Source organism: Parasteatoda tepidariorum, chromosome 2 (genome assembly GCF_043381705.1).
Source record: "Parasteatoda tepidariorum isolate YZ-2023 chromosome 2, CAS_Ptep_4.0, whole genome shotgun sequence".
Lineage (NCBI taxonomy): Eukaryota > Metazoa > Arthropoda > Arachnida > Araneae > Theridiidae > Parasteatoda > Parasteatoda tepidariorum.
In genome coordinates, this window is record NC_092205.1 from 22778820 (window position 1) to 22798897 (window position 20078).

Consider the following 20078-nt stretch of genomic DNA (forward strand, 5'->3'; position numbering starts at 1 on the left):
ATATATATATATATACAGTGGTGGCCAAAAGTGTGGACACTTTTTGAAAGTTTCATGTTTTTCAACTTTGTGTGCTTGTAGAATATATTAATTTTCACTTAAAAACAAACGTTTATATATCAAATTGAAGGTAATTTAATGTAGAATTTAGTAATAAATACAGTATTACAATATCTGTATTACAAAAAAAGTAATGCAACTAATAGAGGGATCTATCTTAGATTTGCATGTTTTTAAAGTGATACTTACACAATCAATACTTAGTAGGACAACCCTTATTTTTTTAAGACAGCTTCACAGCGTCTTTTCATCTGGTGAACGAGTGTTTGGAGTTCATCTTTCGTAATCACATGGCGCCAGGAATTAATTATAGCTTCACTTAGTTGTCTTTTGGATGGAAGTTTTTTTCGTACAAGAATTTTCAAACGTCGCCACAAATTTTCAATTGGATTGAGATCAGGGCTGTTTCCTGGCCATGGTAATATATCTATGCCTTTATTTTGAAAGCATGCTTTGCATACTTATGCTGTGTGGCACGGAGCTGAATCCTGCTGAAAAATAAATGGTGCGTTGTTGGGGAAGAGATCCTTGATGTATCAATTTTGTTTTCAGGACAGTTTCAATGTATTTTTTGGCATTCAGGATGCCAAATCAGGCCGAGGGGAAATTCACAAGTGCTACTACCGAAAGAAAAATTAAATGGCTATGCCTTCAAGATAGAAAAATGTCATCAGATGCCATTAGATGTAAATGAATGCAGCTGGTATTGCAGCAAGTTCAAGAACAATAAGAAGAAGGTTATCAGGATTTGGACTACAAGCTAGAATTCCAGGGAAAAAACCATATTTAAATCAAAAGCAACGCGAAAAATGAGTTAAGTCGGCAAAAGAATACATAAATGGTCAGAAAATCAATGGAAGCAAGTAATCTGGAGGGATGAGAGTAAAATATCGCTCTTTGGAAGTGATGGTAGACAATACGTGAGACGTAGTGTAGGTGAAGCGCTTCATCCTGATTGCAATCAAGCAACTACAAAAAATCCAACAAATGTCATCAATCATGTATGTCTGCAAATGGTGTGGGCCGAATTCAAGTGATTGATGGCATCCTGAATGCCAAAAAATACATCGAAACTGCCCTGAAACCAAAATTGATACCTTCAATCAGGGATCTCTTCTCCAACAACGGACCATTATTTTTTCAGCAGGATTCAGCTCCATGCCACACAACAAAAGCAAAGCATGCTTTCAAAATAAAGGCATAGATATATTACCATGGCCAGGAAACAGCCCTGATCTCAATCCAATTGAAAATTTGCAGCGACGTTTGAAAATTCTTGTACGAAAAAAGCGTCCATCCAATAGAAGACAACTAAGTGAAGCTATAATTGATTCTTGACACCATGTGATTACGAAAGATGAACTCCAAACACTCGTTCACTAGATGAAAAGACGCTGTGAAGCTGTCTTAAAAATAAGGGTTATTGATTGTGTAAGTATCACTTTAAAAACATGCACATCTAAGATAGATCTGACTATTTGTAGCATTACCTTTTTTGTAATACAGATATTGTAATACTCTATTTATTAATAAATTCTTCATTAAATTACCTTCAATTTGATATGTAAACGTTTGTTTTTAAGTAAAAATTAATATATTCTACAAGCACACAAAGTTGAGAAACATGAAACTTTCAAAAAGTGTTCACACTTTTGGCCACCATTGTATATATATATACTCCGCATGTGTTGTAAGTACATAGAACTCATAAAATTAGTTAAAAATATAGNTATATATATATAGGGATATGCACACACATACAGCAGTTGAACAAAATAATAAAAACATATCTATGTGAACACAATTTTTTATCTTTCTCAAAAAATACTTAGAGAATCATTTTATAACTTTAGAAGTGTTTAGGTTATGGGATTTCTCATACTTCTCAATGGAGTTTAAAGCTTTTAGAGGTTCGAGGGGCCGACACTAAATTAGACAGGGAAAATAGTGTTTCAGAATACCCCGTGCCAAAAAATATAGTATTGAATGTAATATTGAATTTGTAGCTTGTAACAATTATTTTTAATTACGATATGCAATAATTGCACGAAATTTCATCAATCTAGCTTATATATTTATGAGGGTATGGACATTTTTATTAAGAACTTATTATTTCGTCGTATGTTTTTTTGCTATAATTTTAAAAATATTCAATTATTACTTACAAATATTCAATGTTTAAGATATTCAAATCAGAAATTTATTATCAGTTGCCGAATATGATTCACTGCAAAAAATTACAAAACAAAAATTATGTAATTAATTTTGTTTATTTTTATTGAACATTTTTAAAATTATAGCAAAAAAGTAAGACAAAAAATTAGTCTTTTTATAAAAATGTACATATCTTGATAAGTATTTAAGCTAGTCTCACGAAATTTTGTGTAATTACTGAATGTAATAACCAAAATAATTGCTGCAAGTGACAAATTTATTGCTACATTTTTTGGCATAGGGTGTTCAAAAACACTATTTTCTGTTTGTAATTTATTGTTGTTTCCTTTAAATATCTAAAAGCTTTAAACTGATTGAAAAGTATGAGAAATCACATAAATCTATACACTTCTAAAGTTATAAAATGATTCTTGAATTATTTCTTGAGAAATGTGAGAAAATTAATTAGTATAAAAGTGTTTCCATTATTATGTCCATTCCCTGTATATATATATATGTTACCATTAAAGTATATAATGCAGTTATTTCGTAGAGTACCTAGTTATTACATGAAATAACTGATCGTGACTGTTGAAGTGTGTAATATGTTATTAATTTGACACTTTAACTAGTTATTCTATGAAATAACTAGGTATTCTATAAATTAACTAATGAGAGACAGTTAAAGTGTAAAATAAACGATTTATCTAAAATGAAGTAACTAGGTATTTTATGAATAAACTAATGATCGACAATTAAAATGAAAATGAAGCAATTTATCTAATTTATGCAGCGTATAAATGGTATTTATGGAAACGTATGATAAAATCATTTGTTACAACAAGGATTACTAAAATGACACTTGGAATTACAAAGAACATTATTTCTAAAACAAAAACATTTTTTGTTGACTCACTTGGTTTTACACGAACATTTTTTTAAATCCCTGACCAGTACCTAAACTTTGAGCTGTAGCAACCGACTGGAGCGATATTTCTGCATCCGGTACTTCTTCGATTTTAATTAATATTTGTTCGCAGACACTGAACTGGGATCGGGAATATAATTGTTTTATGCAGCCGTTTCTTGTGCCCAATTGGAAAAATCCTTCTTCGGTTATTTTTATGATGATAGCTAAAATAGATTTGGCATCACCTTTTCCTGTGTCAACTTCAGGCACTGGGATACGGACGGTAAACCCCACAGAGGCTTCAGAATGAGATTTATCCGACATTAATTTAATCTTTTTCGCTTGAATTTCTAAGCATTTTTTAGACTTTTCTCTTTCTCTTTGAACATTAAGTTATAGATTATTTTACACTTTAACGAATTGCAGATCGTTATTCTATGAAATAACTAGTTAAACCATGAAATACAAGAGAGTTTTACACTTTAATGGACACGATCAGTTATTTCATGGAATAACTAGGTATTCTATAAAATAACGGATTTCATACTTTAACGGTAACATATACATGTGCACACATATATGTGTATGTACGCACATATATATGTGCACACATACTTGTATATGTGGTTATATGTGAAATTGGTGTACATCATGATGAAAAACGAAATGAACCTTTTTTTTTATTTTAGCAATATGTGCTGATGGGAGCTATTACAAATTTTTATTCAATGCAAAAGGAGAATGTACGAGAGATATTTATGCTCAATTTTTGGAATTAAGTGATGACACTTCAATTATGGACATTTATGGAAAGAACAGATGAACTTCTTTTTATCAGCATGTAAATTTAACTAGATGTATAATGTGTACTATTCACGTTGCAGCTGAATGTATCATAATTTCAATTTATTTCTTAATGTCTTTCAGACAGCTGTTTATGTTGTAATTTGACAAAAGGCATTAGTGTAAGGAAGTATTTGTGTTCATATTTCCTTCTGTGTAATGTCTTTCTAATTTTCCCTCCCCCTTTTTTTTTTTTAAGTTTTGCTTAAAAATTAAGTGAATGACCAGAATGCAAGACCAGATTGGTTATTGCTTAAAAAAGTTGTGTATAAATGTAATAAGGACAAATTTTTAAACATTTGCTGAAAAATATATGCTGTTATTGTTTTATAACTGTCTCAGATAAAATTTAAGAAGAAAAAAACAATTTTAATCCTTTTAAAGGAATAAATGGTTTAATATTTGCACATGGAAAAAAAACTGTTAAATCATTTTTTGAGATATTTTAACTGTTGTTGTGTAGCATAGTCCTTTTTATTTTTGTAAACTCATATGTCAAATTATATACCGTTAGTAATAACATTTAATCTATATCATTAATTCTTTTGTTTTGTTAAAATATTTAAACTGTTTATTTCTTCACATTTTCATTTAAAAATGTGTTTTTCTGTATATTGTAAAAATGTGTTTCGTGTCTTTCTAGTCATAAGTTAGATTAAGCTGGTGTCTTTAAAATTATTACAAGTTTATACTTCTGTGATAAACATAAGCAAAATATTTATATTATTGTAATGCAATTGAGATCAGTAGCTTGCAATTTCTTTCTTTTTTCATAACTTTTGAATTTTAAAGTTTCTTTTTTTCCTTCATTCTTGTATTTCATAATTTTAGGCTTCAACTTAAAATTTGAAAATATTTATGGAAATGAAAATGTTGAAAATAATCAGGTACTCTGAATTTATTTCTGTAAAAAATAAGTGCTCAACCTGCTGTCTTTAAAGAGTCAGTGTGTAACATCGTACGAAAGATCTTTCTTTCATAATTTTTTTTCTTTAATATAAAAATTATAACACCAAATTTCAAATATATTGCAATACCAATTTAAGCAGATATAAATTTTTAATCTATTCCTTTTCTTTTTCTTTTTGCAGTATATGTAACCAAAACAAAACAATAGTTCAAGGATTTATTTTGAACATAAAAGATTTAAGCAGTTAAATTGCAATAAAAAAAATAATAGAATTAATTTTCTATTGAAAAAAGTTTAAAGCTTACTATTATTTTACTAAACAAGACAACATGTGCAAAATGGAAAAGATTTGTTCATTGAAACTAATATATATACAGTTTATACATAGTATATATACAGTTTAAACAGAGTAAATGTAATTTTCTATACTTAGTCTTTTTATTTACATGACAAATTGTTATTGTTCTTATTTTAAAGAATAATTAAGGTATTCTTAATTGATATTAGAGCTAAATTCAGCTTGACCCTCAAGCCATAGTTGTTTTTTCCTTCGGTCCTCCTTCAAAAAGTATTGTATACTCCTGTTTTAAGATTCCAAAATGAAGTTTTACAAATAATTTAAATCTATTTATTTTATAAATGAAATTTCTAAATTGTTTTCCATAATAAATGTAATATTTATAGAATCATATCTGATGCATGACTTGAATGTTAGTTCATTATTTATGGCACTAAATGTTAATAGGATTTGTGAGATATGTAAATTGTATATTACTTGTCGGACCCATATTTTTGTGATACATTGTAATATATTTTGTTAAGAAAATTAATAAAATGTATAAATGATGTTATTTTTGTCTCTGTTGTTCATTGTTTGTTATACAGTAGTAAAGTTTGCTATGGAAAGTCTAAACCAATTAAAATCTGCCGAATTTTAGGCAAATCGTTTTTTAAAAAGATAGATTAAACCTTGCCTATTAGTAACTTTCAAATAAATAGCTTAAAAATAAGTACAAAAGAATAAAATTCTTTAAAAAAATAAGAAAAAAATAAATATGAGTTTTATTATGTATTTATTTTGTTAAGTTCACAAATGTTTATGTTTTTACATTTCATTAATTTTTTTCTCCAAGAATTGAGGATGAAGAAATATTAAAATTCTGATTTAAGCCAATGTCACCAAGTTCATTACTATGGTCTGAAAAAGAAATTTTAAACTTTTGGCAAAAATAAATTAAAAGTTCAATTATAACCTTTTTTTTTGAGCAATAATTTTGATGTTGACATTAAAATAGTATCTTTGCTATTTGAGCCACTCTAGTTACGTTTTTAATTTGAAAGATCAAAAAAAAAAAAAAAAAAGTTTTACAAAAAATCTACTATAAGTATAAACTATCTAGTAATGTCCAAAGGTGTTGTGTCACCTCTTAATTTAACCTAAAATTATAAATTTGCATGCTTGTTTTTATTTCTTCATTCTCTTATTTATATTTTCTTTCTTAAATTAAAAAAAATTACATTTGCGGCTCTTATTTTTTTTTTTTTTTTTTTTTTTAAACAATCAAAATTTTATTACCTTATTTACCTGCAGATTTGAGGAATTTATGAACAATGATAAGTATGCGATATTATCTATGCTAAATAATCTTAGAAAATTAGAAATGAAATTTAAGGTGGTCTGTACTTTTATTGTAAAGAACCAAAGTACTGAAAATACTTGGTATTGCTTTATTAATTTGAGAGAGTATCTTCTTTGATATGAAATTGGTATTTCTCATCATTATAATTAAAAGGAGAAATTTCTTATTCACTTACAAAATTCAAAAAGCTTTTTTCGATGTATTTATTTAACTCTTTCAGATGGAATAATTAACTTGACACAATTCTATGAGAGCTATCTAGTTTTGACTTGTCAAAAGTATAATGAAAAATGAAATTCATAGTGAGGCAATTTTGGTAATTAAAATCAGTCCATATCAAAGAATTAAAAAAAAAAGTAATATATCTTATTTTAGGGTTAGGAGTATGATTTTTTCGTTCTGAAATATTGGTAAAACAATTTATTGTATGTTCTGCTTTTCTTTTATCTATTATAATATAGTCAGCAATTAACATGTGCTTCATAAAATTTTTTTGCTAAGTGCCAACCGTCTTCGATGTCCTCTTTTTAAATATAATTTGGTGCCGGGGTGTATTAAAAGGATAGAAGCTGTTTGATTTTTTTTAAAAATATGATCATTGAGATTACTTTTCAGGTGACAAAAAAAAAGGTACAGGATAAGGCCATGAAATACAAAAGTTGCTGTCTACAAATGATGTCCCGCTTGGAGGGATAATAGAAATTATTATAAAGGGGTGGAAAAGAAGAGATGCAACATTTCACATTTTCAGATTAAAATAACTGTACATTTAAAATTAACAGGTTTAATATTTATGCATAAATTTTTTTATATATGTCTCATGTGTTCATCTTTTTATATCAGTACTTATGTCATCATTGTTATTATGCTTGCTAACGTCACTAAAATGCATAGTTAAAGCATAAAAATAAAGTATGAAGAGTGATCAACAATGGAGTGCTTTTTTTCTGAATTGCAAGTAGTACTATGTTTATGAAATTTAGTGTGGAGAGACTCTCTTTGAGAGAGAGGTTAAAAAAAAGTGTAGCATTATTTATAACGTTAATCCATAACGTACGCTATGTTTTTATATTAATTTTGTGAACTAAAAAGAATGGTGGGTAGAAACTTTATTTACGTAGCACTAAAGCTGCCCAATGGGTATTGGCCATGGTCTGGGAAACAACACTGAAGATGATCCGAAGACATGCCATTGCAATTTTGATCCTCAGCAGAGGGGATGGCGGATGTCTCCCTTGCTTTGGTAGTAAGACAACCGGTTCAGAAACTACATGTAAGAGTAATTTCTCGCGCATATTCGAATTGCATTGACTTAAAATTGCATGCAGTTCGCAAGCAAGAAGAGACTCAAAAATTATTAGACTTTACTTGCTCGGCTACAGTGGCGACCATGGGTCATTCGCCTTTTCAATATTAAAATAAATAAATGGCAACACCATTTATAAGCTATCTCTTGGCTATAATTTCGCGACTGTTCTGTGATCTCCGGTATTTCTTAAATCTTAAACTAAAATTTATCATTATTTCTGAAAGAAAGATTATTTTAGCTTTATAATTTATTGGAACTAATAAAACTATTGTAATTTTGTGTTTTTACATTATGGCTCGGAAGGGAGGCACAAAGGGTAAGTGCAAAAACGAAGTATTCACAACGAGAAAGAAACATTTTTTTAAAATTAAAGATAAAAGAAAAAATTAAATTTCAGAAAAATATTACAATTTAATATTATTGATGGACTATTATTTATTGTTGCATCATATTTTGCATTATTTTTTGGAATGCAATTACTTCTGTTTTAGTATCGTAACTAATATTTCCATTCAATATTTTAGTCAAGCTAAAAAAAAGGCATTGGAAAAAATATTATTTGCATTTAATAGTTGAAACAAGTAGCACTTCGATGCCTTTTTATTATTGCTTTAAAGGAAAGCCACTTTTACTTACTTAATTACATAATATTTGCTCGTGCAGCCAATCGCCTAATGATCATTAATTTATTAAACATTTCAAGAATTTGTTTTCCAGTCAATAAATGTGAAATTACCTTTGATGTAAATAAATTTTTTTATTTATTTTCTTACGCTGATATTTTGTTGCTTAAAGCTCTTATTCTATTATTGTCAATCTTTTCATTAATGTTAAATTGAATAGTTTCATCAATCTTGAGAAGTATTTAATTTAGTTTGAAGAATTAAGTAATTCATAGAAAGTGCCAATGTTAAGTTTGCGTTGTTTTACGTGTCACTTAAAAGGGTTTTCCCCCAGATTTCTTGTGTGAGATATTTTATCTGATAAATTTTGACACCTTATCATATGTGATCAATCATACTATCAAAGATTTTTTCTGCTTAAGAGTTTTCCTTTAAAGTAAAAATAAATTTTCCATTACCAGTTGTTGCTGTATTTTGATTTAAATTTTTATCAAGAGCTTTGCTAAATTTTGTAAGCTTACTTTATTTTTATTCTTTTACTTCTTAAAGTATTTTTCTTTGTTGTGAAATTCTCACAATCTTTGCTTCTTATGTTTATATATTTAAACTATAATTCTTTTTCATAAATCAGCTAGTAGCTTGTGTTATTTTTGAAGAGTTTGTATTAAGAAAGAAAATTAAAATATTTTTAAACTTTTTATTTTTAACTGGTTGTAGTTATAAAGGAATCCTTTAGATGCCATCTTTTAATTAGATTGTTACTTTCTATGGTATAAGAATTGAAATGCTAGGTGTATTCAAGTTAATTATGTTATATTTTCCAGTTGTTATTTATGTTATATAATAGTTAATCTCATGTTGCATATTTTGAAATGTCTTGGAATTGGCTCAAAGAAATTGGATATTTCTGTATTGTCATCTGTTGTGCCAACTACACTTGCAAATTTTTTAAAAAAAAGCATGTATCCTTTAGCCTAGAGGTAGCTATGAGTTATACCCTTCGAGTTGGTCCTTTTAAAATTTCTGACAGTCTGCTTTAGTTTCTGCCAAGACTTGGTGATTATTTTGCTGCAATTGCAATTCAGAAATCTTCTCAGGATTGTTTATAGATATGAGTAAAAGAAATATACTGTTGTATGTTGTCCTCTTTTTTATTTTTTATTTTTAAATATCGTTCTGTGGTTGCCTTGCGTGTTTGCAACCTTTTATTTTAGGAAAAATTTACATGCTTGTTTTCTTATGTTACCCAACATTACTTGCTGGTTGATATTTATTTTTGGTAAGTTAGGTTGATCTTTTTCCAAATACAGGTGAAATTGTAAGAACATCTAAAACTTTCTAAAGAAAAAATAAACCTTCAACTTTCCTAGTCTTTTCATATTTAGTTTCATTGTAAATATATCTACATATTTATTTAGTAGTAGAAAATAATTCTATGTGAGAATTATAAAAGTTACGTTATATGTATTAAATATTGAAAATTTTTTTTAATTATCAACATACAATTTATGACTGGATTTTTTAAGATTACACAGTGAGGAAGTTATCTTGCATTTTGATATTTTAAAAGTATTTATTTCAACATTTGAAATTCTATCATTTACTATGGATTTACTAGAACTCATTTTTTTCTAGACTTTAAATCTTAAAAAAGCTGAAACAGAATTTATTTCGCCAATCTGTTATTTTATTTCTCCGATGTTGGCTAGTATGTTCTTATGGAGAATGAGTTTTTAATGAATATAATGTATAGTCTAACTGGTATTAGTGGCTTATCTAGTAAGGCCTTGTCCAACTTCATTTCTGTAATCTTAACACTCCATCGGGTGCGTTGATCTGACAGATACAGGCTCATACAATATCTCTGTTTTTGTCCTTTAAAATATTTTCTCACGACCTTGACCTTACCAGTATCTGTCCATCTGGCCACCTGCTACATCGGAATGTAGTAACGAACAGTTCCGTGAAGAAGTATTTTCTATTTTGAAGCTTGTATGAAGTTATTGTATCTGTTAGATACACACGCCCGATAACGTTTGTTTCTTGAAGCTTTACGGACATATCGAGATTCCCTGTGTGTTTTTGATTTTTCTTTTCCCATGATGAGTACTAAACGCTTTTTAGATATGAATAATCAAAAAGACTTTGAGCTAGTTCATAGTATTCTTATTTAGCGATGGGAATGAGGAATTTAATGCTGTAGAATTTGATGATGACAAAGAAATTTTAGAAACATGTGAAGTTGATTCTGATAGCAGTGATAGTTCTGAAGCTAATAATGATGAACTTTATGTAGAAATGGACAATAGTACTAAATGGGAAAATTGGATAGAAAGAAAAAATGTGAAAGTTAGATCGAAGAACATTATCACAAAATTACCTGGAGTAATCGAATGTACGAAAGGGATAAAAACTATATATGGCTCTTGGAACTGTGCTCTTTCTGACGAAGTATTGGAAATAATTGTGAAATGCACTAACAAATACATTTCTACGGTTTCTAATATATTTAGTAGAAAAAAGTAGAGAAAAAGATGCTAGACTAACATATAATATTGAAATAAAAGCATTTAATGAGAAAAATTAAAAAATGAAAAAATTTGTAAAAAAAACTGAAAAAAGGTCTGGGTGTAAAAGCCTGGACCTAAATGAAATAAAAATAGAAGATTTAAAGTAATACATATTAACAAAAAACACATAAAACAGAAATGTATCCGACAGATACACCGCGCCCAATCCCGTAAGTTTCAAGACGCGCCCGCCGGAGTGTTAAAGCCTAGGCTCTGGCTAGCATTCAAACCAAGCAGTTAGCTGTATTCTTAGCACTCAGTTATTTTTTCAAGATTATTTTAACACTTGCTTAAAGCGAAGGTTAAACAGTAAAGAATGATGTGTTGCTAGTCTTTGTAGTAGAAAATAAACTTTGGTTATTGTTTCTCAAAAGTATCTTATGATTTAGGAAAAATATATAATGAACAATTATTGATTGACACAGTATTTTTTTTCTCTTTTGATTTAAAATAAATTTTGTTTTTCATACCAGGATTTCCTAATCTGGGGTCTGCAATCAGGGGTCTGTCCAGACCGAATTTACTACCGTTTAGCGGTACCTTCACAAATTCAACTTTAGGGAAAACGTTTCACAAATTTAATTTTAGGAAAAACAGTAGTTTCACAAAATACTTTTTCTTAAAATTTTATTTTTGTATTCATTAAGAAATGATAAATCTGTATTCTTGCCATATTTTTGTGTTGGATTTTTAAATCTAATTTTTAATTTTTCACAAATTATGTCTAAATTTTCACAAAATAGAGGTACCTCTCAGAAAAATCTAGACAGACCCCCGGCAATAAACTCTGAGAAAAAATTATTACCATAAATAATTATAAATTAAATAAAAAAGGTGGGACTTTCTTTGGAGGCAAAGAGTAGCACAACTTTTAAGGTTAATGATAATGTTCTTAGCTTCAGGAGAAAAATCTAATTTTACATAGAATCTGTTAGAAAGAATAAGATGAGTTTAAGTGCGTTGAATGATTTTTTTTAAAGACATGTACTTAAAAAATTTTTTTTTTTATTGTAAGCCTTAAAAAACCTTTTCAAATAAATATTTTAAAGGAAAAGTTTTAAAACAACTCGCATATCAAGATGTCTGACCACTCTTAACAACAGCTTGAGGTACGATCTCAAATCTGTTGTTTAACAGTTTTTGCTTCAAAGCTAACCAGTCTATCATTAAGGGAATGTTTGAGAGACAAATCTTAATCTATACTTTGAATTCCATGTACCAGGTTGATATCAACAACGGTGCAAACTATTAAGATTTCTGTGAAATTATTACAATCTCAAACTACTCTTTTCGAAAGTTTTGTAATTATTCTTTAAAAATAAGTTTGTAGGAATTTGGGGCTCATTTCAACCCTTTAACTTCAGTCAGATATTCCTAATTTTGCATCATTGCACATGTCTAGGCTTTGGTGCTTTTTAGATGTATGCACTTCTATTATATACATTCATGTCTCAGCCCTCATCAGAATAGAGGCTGCTTGTATTTTTTATTCATATTTTTCCTGTTACATTTTTCTTTATCTTTAATAATAAAATATATTCCTCTTAGTTAAAATTATTCTGGAGTTAAATCACTATTTTTCTATCACTATTATTTGTTAGTAATTGCATCTACAATGATTTTTTTCAACTCTTTAAAAATTTTTAAAATCAGTTAATAAAAAAAGAATGAAACTGGATAAAAATAAATTAAAAAACTTAATTATTAAATTGTTTCTCTCTCCATTCCAAAAGGCTGTTCCAAAACTTAATGTTCTCTTCTAAAAGAAAATTAAAAGAACATACACTGAAATCCTGATAGAAAGTTTTAGTGGTTAAAATGTAAGATGATAAAAAGTACTACAGACTAGTTCTAATTTAATCAGAAACTAAAACATTCGAAGCAATCAATTATATTTTCTGGTGAAATAAAAAGTTTCGGTATTTAATTTAATTTTACAGTTTTGCAATTTACAGTTTTGTCAAAATTTCATTTTGTCTAGTGTAGGGATGCACAATCTTTTTAAGTGAAGGGGCCACTTGCACAGCAGGTTAACTAACGCAGGGCCGCACACATATTTAGATATTTTGAGGCAAATATAGTAATATTTAATTAAACATTAGTGTTTTAAGCGCTAACTTTTTTTAATCTGTAAACTTAGTAATATATTTGTAAAATGTGCAAATATGAATGAAAGTTCATGCGCTTGCAAATTTATCTTCTGGAAGACAAATGGAAAAATGAAATGTGAAGAATTGAAACATTAGTTACTTTATACTAAACCACAAGTTTTCATACTTCTGGTTTTTAAAAAAAAAATTATATTTGGGCAAGTCAATTTTGTAATTTTTTTTTGTTGACACTTTGAGTTCTAAGAATTGAGATTGTTTCTTCTTCTTTTGTTCTGGTTTGTATAATTTTTGTGATTTTTCTGTTTTTATTATGGCGCACAGCATTTTAACGGAACATTTCAGATAGTCCATTTGTTGATTGGCACTTTTTTCATGAAGTTCTTTTTAACGCACACTAGGACTGTCACGATTTAGCTTGTCATTTACTATCAGAGTTGCGACATTACTCATGGGTGATTTTGCCATAGAGGTTGACTATAGATGCCCTCATTGATATAGGAGAGATTCCCAAGGCTGGCTATAGAAAACAGCACCGGAGCCAGCCCGTGCTGCTTCTTCAGCCAGCTCATTTCCAGGAATGCCCATATGTCCAGGTAACCAATGTAGGTTTACCTCGTTACGAGTAGAGAGGTAACAGAGTACCACAAAGCACCAGATGTTACTTCAGGTGAAGTTTTACTCATAATAAGTTATGTCAAAGGATTGGCAAGGTTAGAGAAACTGCTGCCTATAGTAAATATTTAGGGTTTGTTCTTTATCATTGACTGTTTGAAAAAACTAAAGCTGAAGAAATACAATTTGGAAATGTATTTACAAATATGTCTGAATTCAAAATGATCAATTACTGAAATGCATATCTCATAATTCTAAGAATTTATATTTATTTTGTGTGATGAAAAAAATATGCAATATGCAATAAAATGAATCTTATGAAAATAAGATCACATTTAATAATCAAAAAGGTCAATAAATAATAATAAATGTAAAAAAAAAAAAAAGAATTATTTTAGCTTTATTCATTGTATTGGTATGTATTTAAATTTTGTGCATGATTTTAGTGGTATCAAGTATTTTTTTTTTAACCCATTGGAAGAACGGGGTGAAAAAATATCTTTGAAGCATTTAGAGCGTACAACATGGGAAAATAAAACACAGAGCATTAAATAAATTTAGTCAGCTTTATTTTGCTTTATTTATTATTTGGGAATAAAATTAATGATTATTAATTTTGTTTATTGAAATGTCATAATATTAGTAATTTGTAAATAATCTTCAAATTAAAAAAATATTTTGTGCATTAATATATTTTTCTTTAAATCAAAATTTTACTTTATTCTTAGTCTATTCTTACTTTCTATGTAGAGTTGGCAAAATTGTTTTTTATAAAAGAAAACGAAATCAGTTTTTTTCTTACATGTGCCAATCATTTGAAGTTCTGATGAAAGAAATATATTAATAATGCTTAATACTATTTAAACAATACTAAACTAAAGTATTTAATTTTTCTAACTGAAATGGTTAAAATAATTATTACACACTAATCACAGAAAAAATATTTCGCTTTTAATTAAACTCAATAATTGCATGAATTTATAAAGACAGGAAACCAATTTATCACTTGAATATCAAATGAAGAATAAATCTTATAACATCAGGAATATTTTTATAAATTATCCTATACAAAAGATATTTTTGACTTTAATCAATGTTTTTTTTTTCTTTATAGAATCAGTTAATTTAAATCATGACATAAATCAAGTGATTTAAATCATATGAACCTTGTTTTGATCCTATATTCTCAAATATCTTGTTAAGCTCTAGATAGTTTGTCTATAAGAATTTTCTTGAATTAAACACGTTTAGGCAAATATCAATAAATGTGCCCCATCTTCACATGCAGTCAATTGTTCATTATGTTTATTCAGCAAAGCAGGTGAAATGATGCAGACAATCAAAACAAACAACTACCTTGGCTATATAATGTCTTGATTTCAGTTCTTATTTTCAATCTTGCTTTGGAATTTTCAAATACCCTGCCGATAAGCCTTTATTTATTTTTATGATATTTTTTGCCTCCTTCATTTGTTTGATTTCTCTCATATAATCATGTAAAAAAATTGTTTTGTTGAAATTTTGTTGCTTTCTACAGAAGGTTTCTCTCACGATTCTTCTATAAGTATGCCCTCTGAACAAAGAACTAGTGAATCAACAAAGCAAAAAGTAAGATGATTTATTTTTGTCATTTCAGGCTTTCATTACAGTGTATAAAAATTCATATGGATATATATTATATGTATTTATTTAAATAGTTTTAATATATTTTCAAGAAATCAAACTTATATTTTTTATTGATTAATTCTAAAATTTGAGTTATTCAAAAGTATCTGCTTATTATAATAAAACGAATATGCTCTTTAATTTCTGGTTCGATAAAATGCTAATAAATTGTTAGAAAAAATCTGACTGTCATTTCCTAGTTTTTATTTTTTCATTTTGTATAGATGTACCTAATAGAATAGAAAAAAATTAAGTCTTGATATGTTACCTTACCTGTTAGTTAGGATATTAATATATTTTTAATGATCATGTGACTGACTCCTGTTAAGTATTCCTCATAAGATTAGTATTCCTCATAAGATTTAGTTTTTCAAGTCGTAGCGAAATTGAAGTTTTGAAATGTAATTCTTTGTCAAAAATCCTTTAATCAATTTTTCAAACTATTTTGACTGCCATTACATATAACTATTTTGACTACGGTTACTTATAAAGGATTTATTCTGATGAGAATAAATTCTGGCAACTCATGATTATTAATTTATTTTATTACATTTTTGATTACCAATTAAATTTTTAATTTAATGCCTAAGTATGTAAAAATGCCCATTTACATTGCATCTCTTTTTTTTTTTTAATTTCCAATACCTTATTTATTTTTATTAGTTTCTTACAAACTAAAGATGTAGAAACTTTCCTGGATAATTATGTAATTATTCTTCAATATATAAAAAAATAACAACTTGGTATTTAGTTTTACTATCTTCAAAGAGATCTTAACATAAAAGTTATAATTAATCTGTTCATTCTATTGTTGTATAAAAATAACTAAATTGTAATTTTTTATTAAAGCAGATAGAAGTAACTTGTTACAATTTACAGGGTTGGGTTTTTGTTAGGGAAAAACCAGCTTTTACTAGGACATGGTAAAAACTAGGTTTTTTTTAGAGGTAAAAACTAGGTTTTTACCTCTAAAATCCTGGTAAATACTGTTAGCTATTTATTTATTTACATATATACTAGTTTGTAACTTATAGTTGATAGGGATATATGTTATTTCCATACTGAAGCAAATATTAAGAATTATTAGATAATTCATATACATTTATATACTTGTATTGTATATCTGCAATTAAATAACTGTTTGACAAGTGTATTGACAGATTAGGATGTAAGCTGTCTCCTAAATCATAATTGAAAAGTTATACTTTATTATAGTTTTCTTGTATAATAAATTAGGCGATGAAAAAAAGTTATAATAAGCAAATACATTCATTTAATGAGTATTCATTAGTAGTATTTATTAAAACTGAACATAATGACGAAGAATGAATTGTCAAAACATAACAAGTTTTTGCAATATGCAAGGAAAAAAAGAAAATAAAGTGCAATAGCTTTGACTTCACCAATGACACTGAATGTTGATCTGAATAGTTAGCTATTTAAATGAATGGAGAATAGTAAACATGATTAATTGGGATTGACAAAAGCTGCATACTTTTGAAGTGCGCAGCATAATTTCCAAAAAGAGTGGATTAATTTTTTAAAGGATTAAGTCAACTTATCGGGTGGTCACGTGTATATGTTTGCACCATAAACATTTCTATTTAAGATTGCAAAAAGAAAGCAAAGTTAAATGTTTGCTTTTCAATTTTCTATATTGATATCAGGACAAAAATGTTTTTTTATTTATCTTTATTTAAAATAATATTGCTCACTTAAACATCAAAAAGCTATTTCCCGAAATAAAAGTTGTCAGGAAGGCTAGTAATTTTTGACTTGTTATAGACATTAATTCTTGTACATTTAATATTTTGAAGGGGATCTCATAATTTGCTGTACTCGTTTTATTGAGTTTTTACTGTATTATAGTGGAGTCATAATACCGCTCAATAAAAGAAAAAGAAAAAAATGAAAAAGATTTCAAATGACAAATTAGGACATATTTTTTTATTAGGAATATTAGAACAACTTAGTACACTGCAAAAATCTTTAGAACATTAATTTGTAAAATGATCAGATATTATATTGCAATGCTTACAGGACTGTTTTTTTAATGTTTCAAGCTATTGTTTCGGTACTGCCTTAAATGTACGCTTTAATGTGTTCACAGAAAAGCAGAAAGAATGCGAAATTTTTCTAAGGATGGGAAAAGTGTTTATTTTTATGAAACAGTTAACAGTTTAACTCTTGGGAAACTTAATAGACTAAAATCCATGGAAAAAACAGGTTTTTCTCAAGATGGTAAAAACCATGAGTAATAGTAGTAAAAAAACTCACATGGTAAACGCCATGCCAACCCTGATAATTTAATGCTTATTTTTACTCTTAATCTTTAGGTAGATGCTCTTATTTGCACAATCACGATGCATGCACAAGCTAGCAAAATCATACTCTCTTCAATGTATTGCAGTCTTGTTTCAGATCTCAACACAGCAGCTGCTTATTTTTTTTAGCTATATGTATATTGTTTACATGATGGTTTTTAATGTTTATTGGTAAAAATAAAATACTTTGGTACTAACCCTGCTCTGAAAATTAAAATTTAAAATTTCCCATCATAGTTGCTGATAATTTTGAACTTTGACAATATTTAGCCAGGTTTATTATTTTAGTTATTGATCCACTGCCACTGTTCCACTGCCTAGTGTACCCAAGTATTTATGAATAACTGGTCTACATGTGTAATAAAATCTTAATAATTTTGATTATATTTATGTTTTAATTAGTTTGTTACATTTTCGTTTGCATCTAAATTTACTTGTATCATGACATAGTAGTAAGAGAATGATTTAAATTTATTTCAGATTTCAAGGATACATGATACTTTTCCTGAAACTAAGAAGGAAACTATTGCTAAAATTCTTCAGTTTTATGATGATGATGAAAATAAAGCCATAGATGCAATAACTAGAGGTATTTCTATTATTAATTTTTTACTTGTGATTTTATGATAATATAAAGTTGGGATAAAAGTTTTTCTTTAATCATCTGAGTTTTAGATTTGAGTGGTAGATTAGATTTGACCTAATGCTTACGCCTGGCACAACGTGTGAACCAGAATAACAGGTTTCACCAAGCAAAGGGTTTATAATTTGTATAATAATAATACATCTTTCATAACAGTTTATATGTTAATGTTCCAAAAAAGGAAGAAGGACTGAGGGTTTAAATTTAATGAGCATTGAAAGTCTGAATAAGCTTTCATACATTACAATGTGAAGTATTTTTTTTAATTTAATTTCGTTTTGTTTCCATAATTATTTGATTTTTCTTGATGAATTTTAGAGAGTTGTAATTAGTGAATTTTTATCTTACTTGTTATGTAATTTATCAAAACTCCAATTTTTGTAACACAGCTACACTACTTAAAAGCTTTTAACCTTTTGTCCTAAGCAAAAGGTTAAAGGGATAATATCACTCTCTGTTAGGCACCAGTTTCAAAATATTATTTTAAAATTTTAAAGTCAATATATTAGTTTAAAGCCATTTGTTCCATTTTTGGAACATTAAACTTTCAAGGGTTCAACAAACTATTGCTTTGTTAGAAAACATAATTTGATTTGAATTTGGAAGATTTGATTATATAGATATTTGTCAGCTAGAACCTGATAAAACCAGGAGTTTTAATTGATACGGAAAACGCAGGTTAAAGTAACTTAGTCTGTTATCAGGGTTGCCACTCAACAGGGAGAACAGGGAAATACCTGGAAAATACAGGGAATTTAAAAATCACCTAAAATAATAGTGAAAATGCAGGGAATTTTGATTTTTTCTGTACCAACTGGGAAAATACAAGGAATTTTGTTTCTTATTTTTGTCTTTTAAAAAATGGTGACCACTCAAAAGCGTAATCTATGGGATGTTTGACCATGATATTTCAGCCATGCTAAACTATTTCATTTACTATAGCATTATTTAAGTATGTTCAGCTGTTCTTCCTGCAATTAAAACTAATAAATATAGTTTAGTTAGCTCAACAATTGCTCACACAAGAGCCCAGTAATTGTGGTTTTCTCTTAATATATTGTGCATAATATGTACAGGGGAAACACAGGGAATTTTTTTTTTAGATTTGAGTGGCAACCCTGGTTATGCCATTCTATGCCTGTAGAATATTGTGTTTAAAAGTTGCATTGCAGAAGAAGAAAATTATATCCTAGAGTCGAGTGCAAATTGAAAACAAAAAGTGAAAGCCTAATCATGAAATTGAATAAGAAGGTGAAATTGCTAAGGAATAATGAGATAATGGAATTGAAAAAGCTGGAAATATCGTAAAAATATTGTGAATTCATCAATTGCGCATGTCTTTTAAAAGGCTATTCCTGGAGAATTTGTAGAATATCTTGCCAATCTATAATCATTTTATCCATTAGAAAAGAGTTTAATTTATTAATGTATTTTTCAAAATGATATTTTACATTTTCATGGACTTTTAAATAGACACCAATTTGTTTTGACCGAAGGTATGTATTGGAACACAGCTGAAGCGATCTTGACCACTGCCAGTAAGAAATGCCCCTGTCAGATGCCAGTGTTTCAACATTGTTAAAATCACGTAAAATTTTTTTTTTTATGGTCTTTAGATGCTCTTTAGTAGTAAATTCATCAAATTTCAAGTTATTGGTTTACCCTATTTTAATTCAGTATTTAAATAGTTATTAACAATGCATA

General features: G+C 28.0%; 2 protein-coding genes across 2 annotated transcripts in view; both read left to right on the forward strand.

Moving 5' to 3' along the window:
- LOC107438097 (WD repeat domain phosphoinositide-interacting protein 3) overlaps positions 1–5728 on the forward strand; it is a 23304-nt gene extending 17576 nt beyond the window's left edge. Inside the window, exon 10 of the mRNA XM_043048729.2 lies at positions 3814–5728. Within this exon, the coding sequence (XP_042904663.1) occupies positions 3814–3947 (134 nt within the window). The 3' untranslated portion in view covers positions 3948–5728. The remainder of the gene's footprint in view (positions 1–3813) is intronic.
- Positions 5729–7941: 2213 nt separating this feature from the next.
- LOC107438098 (spermatogenesis-associated serine-rich protein 2) overlaps positions 7942–20078 on the forward strand; it is a 31832-nt gene continuing 19695 nt past the window's right edge. The window contains exons 1-3 of the mRNA XM_043048732.2: positions 7942–8142; positions 15280–15350; positions 18212–18320. Of these exons, the coding sequence (XP_042904666.1) occupies positions 8118–8142; positions 15280–15350; positions 18212–18320 (205 nt within the window). The 5' untranslated portion in view covers positions 7942–8117. The remainder of the gene's footprint in view (positions 8143–15279; positions 15351–18211; positions 18321–20078) is intronic.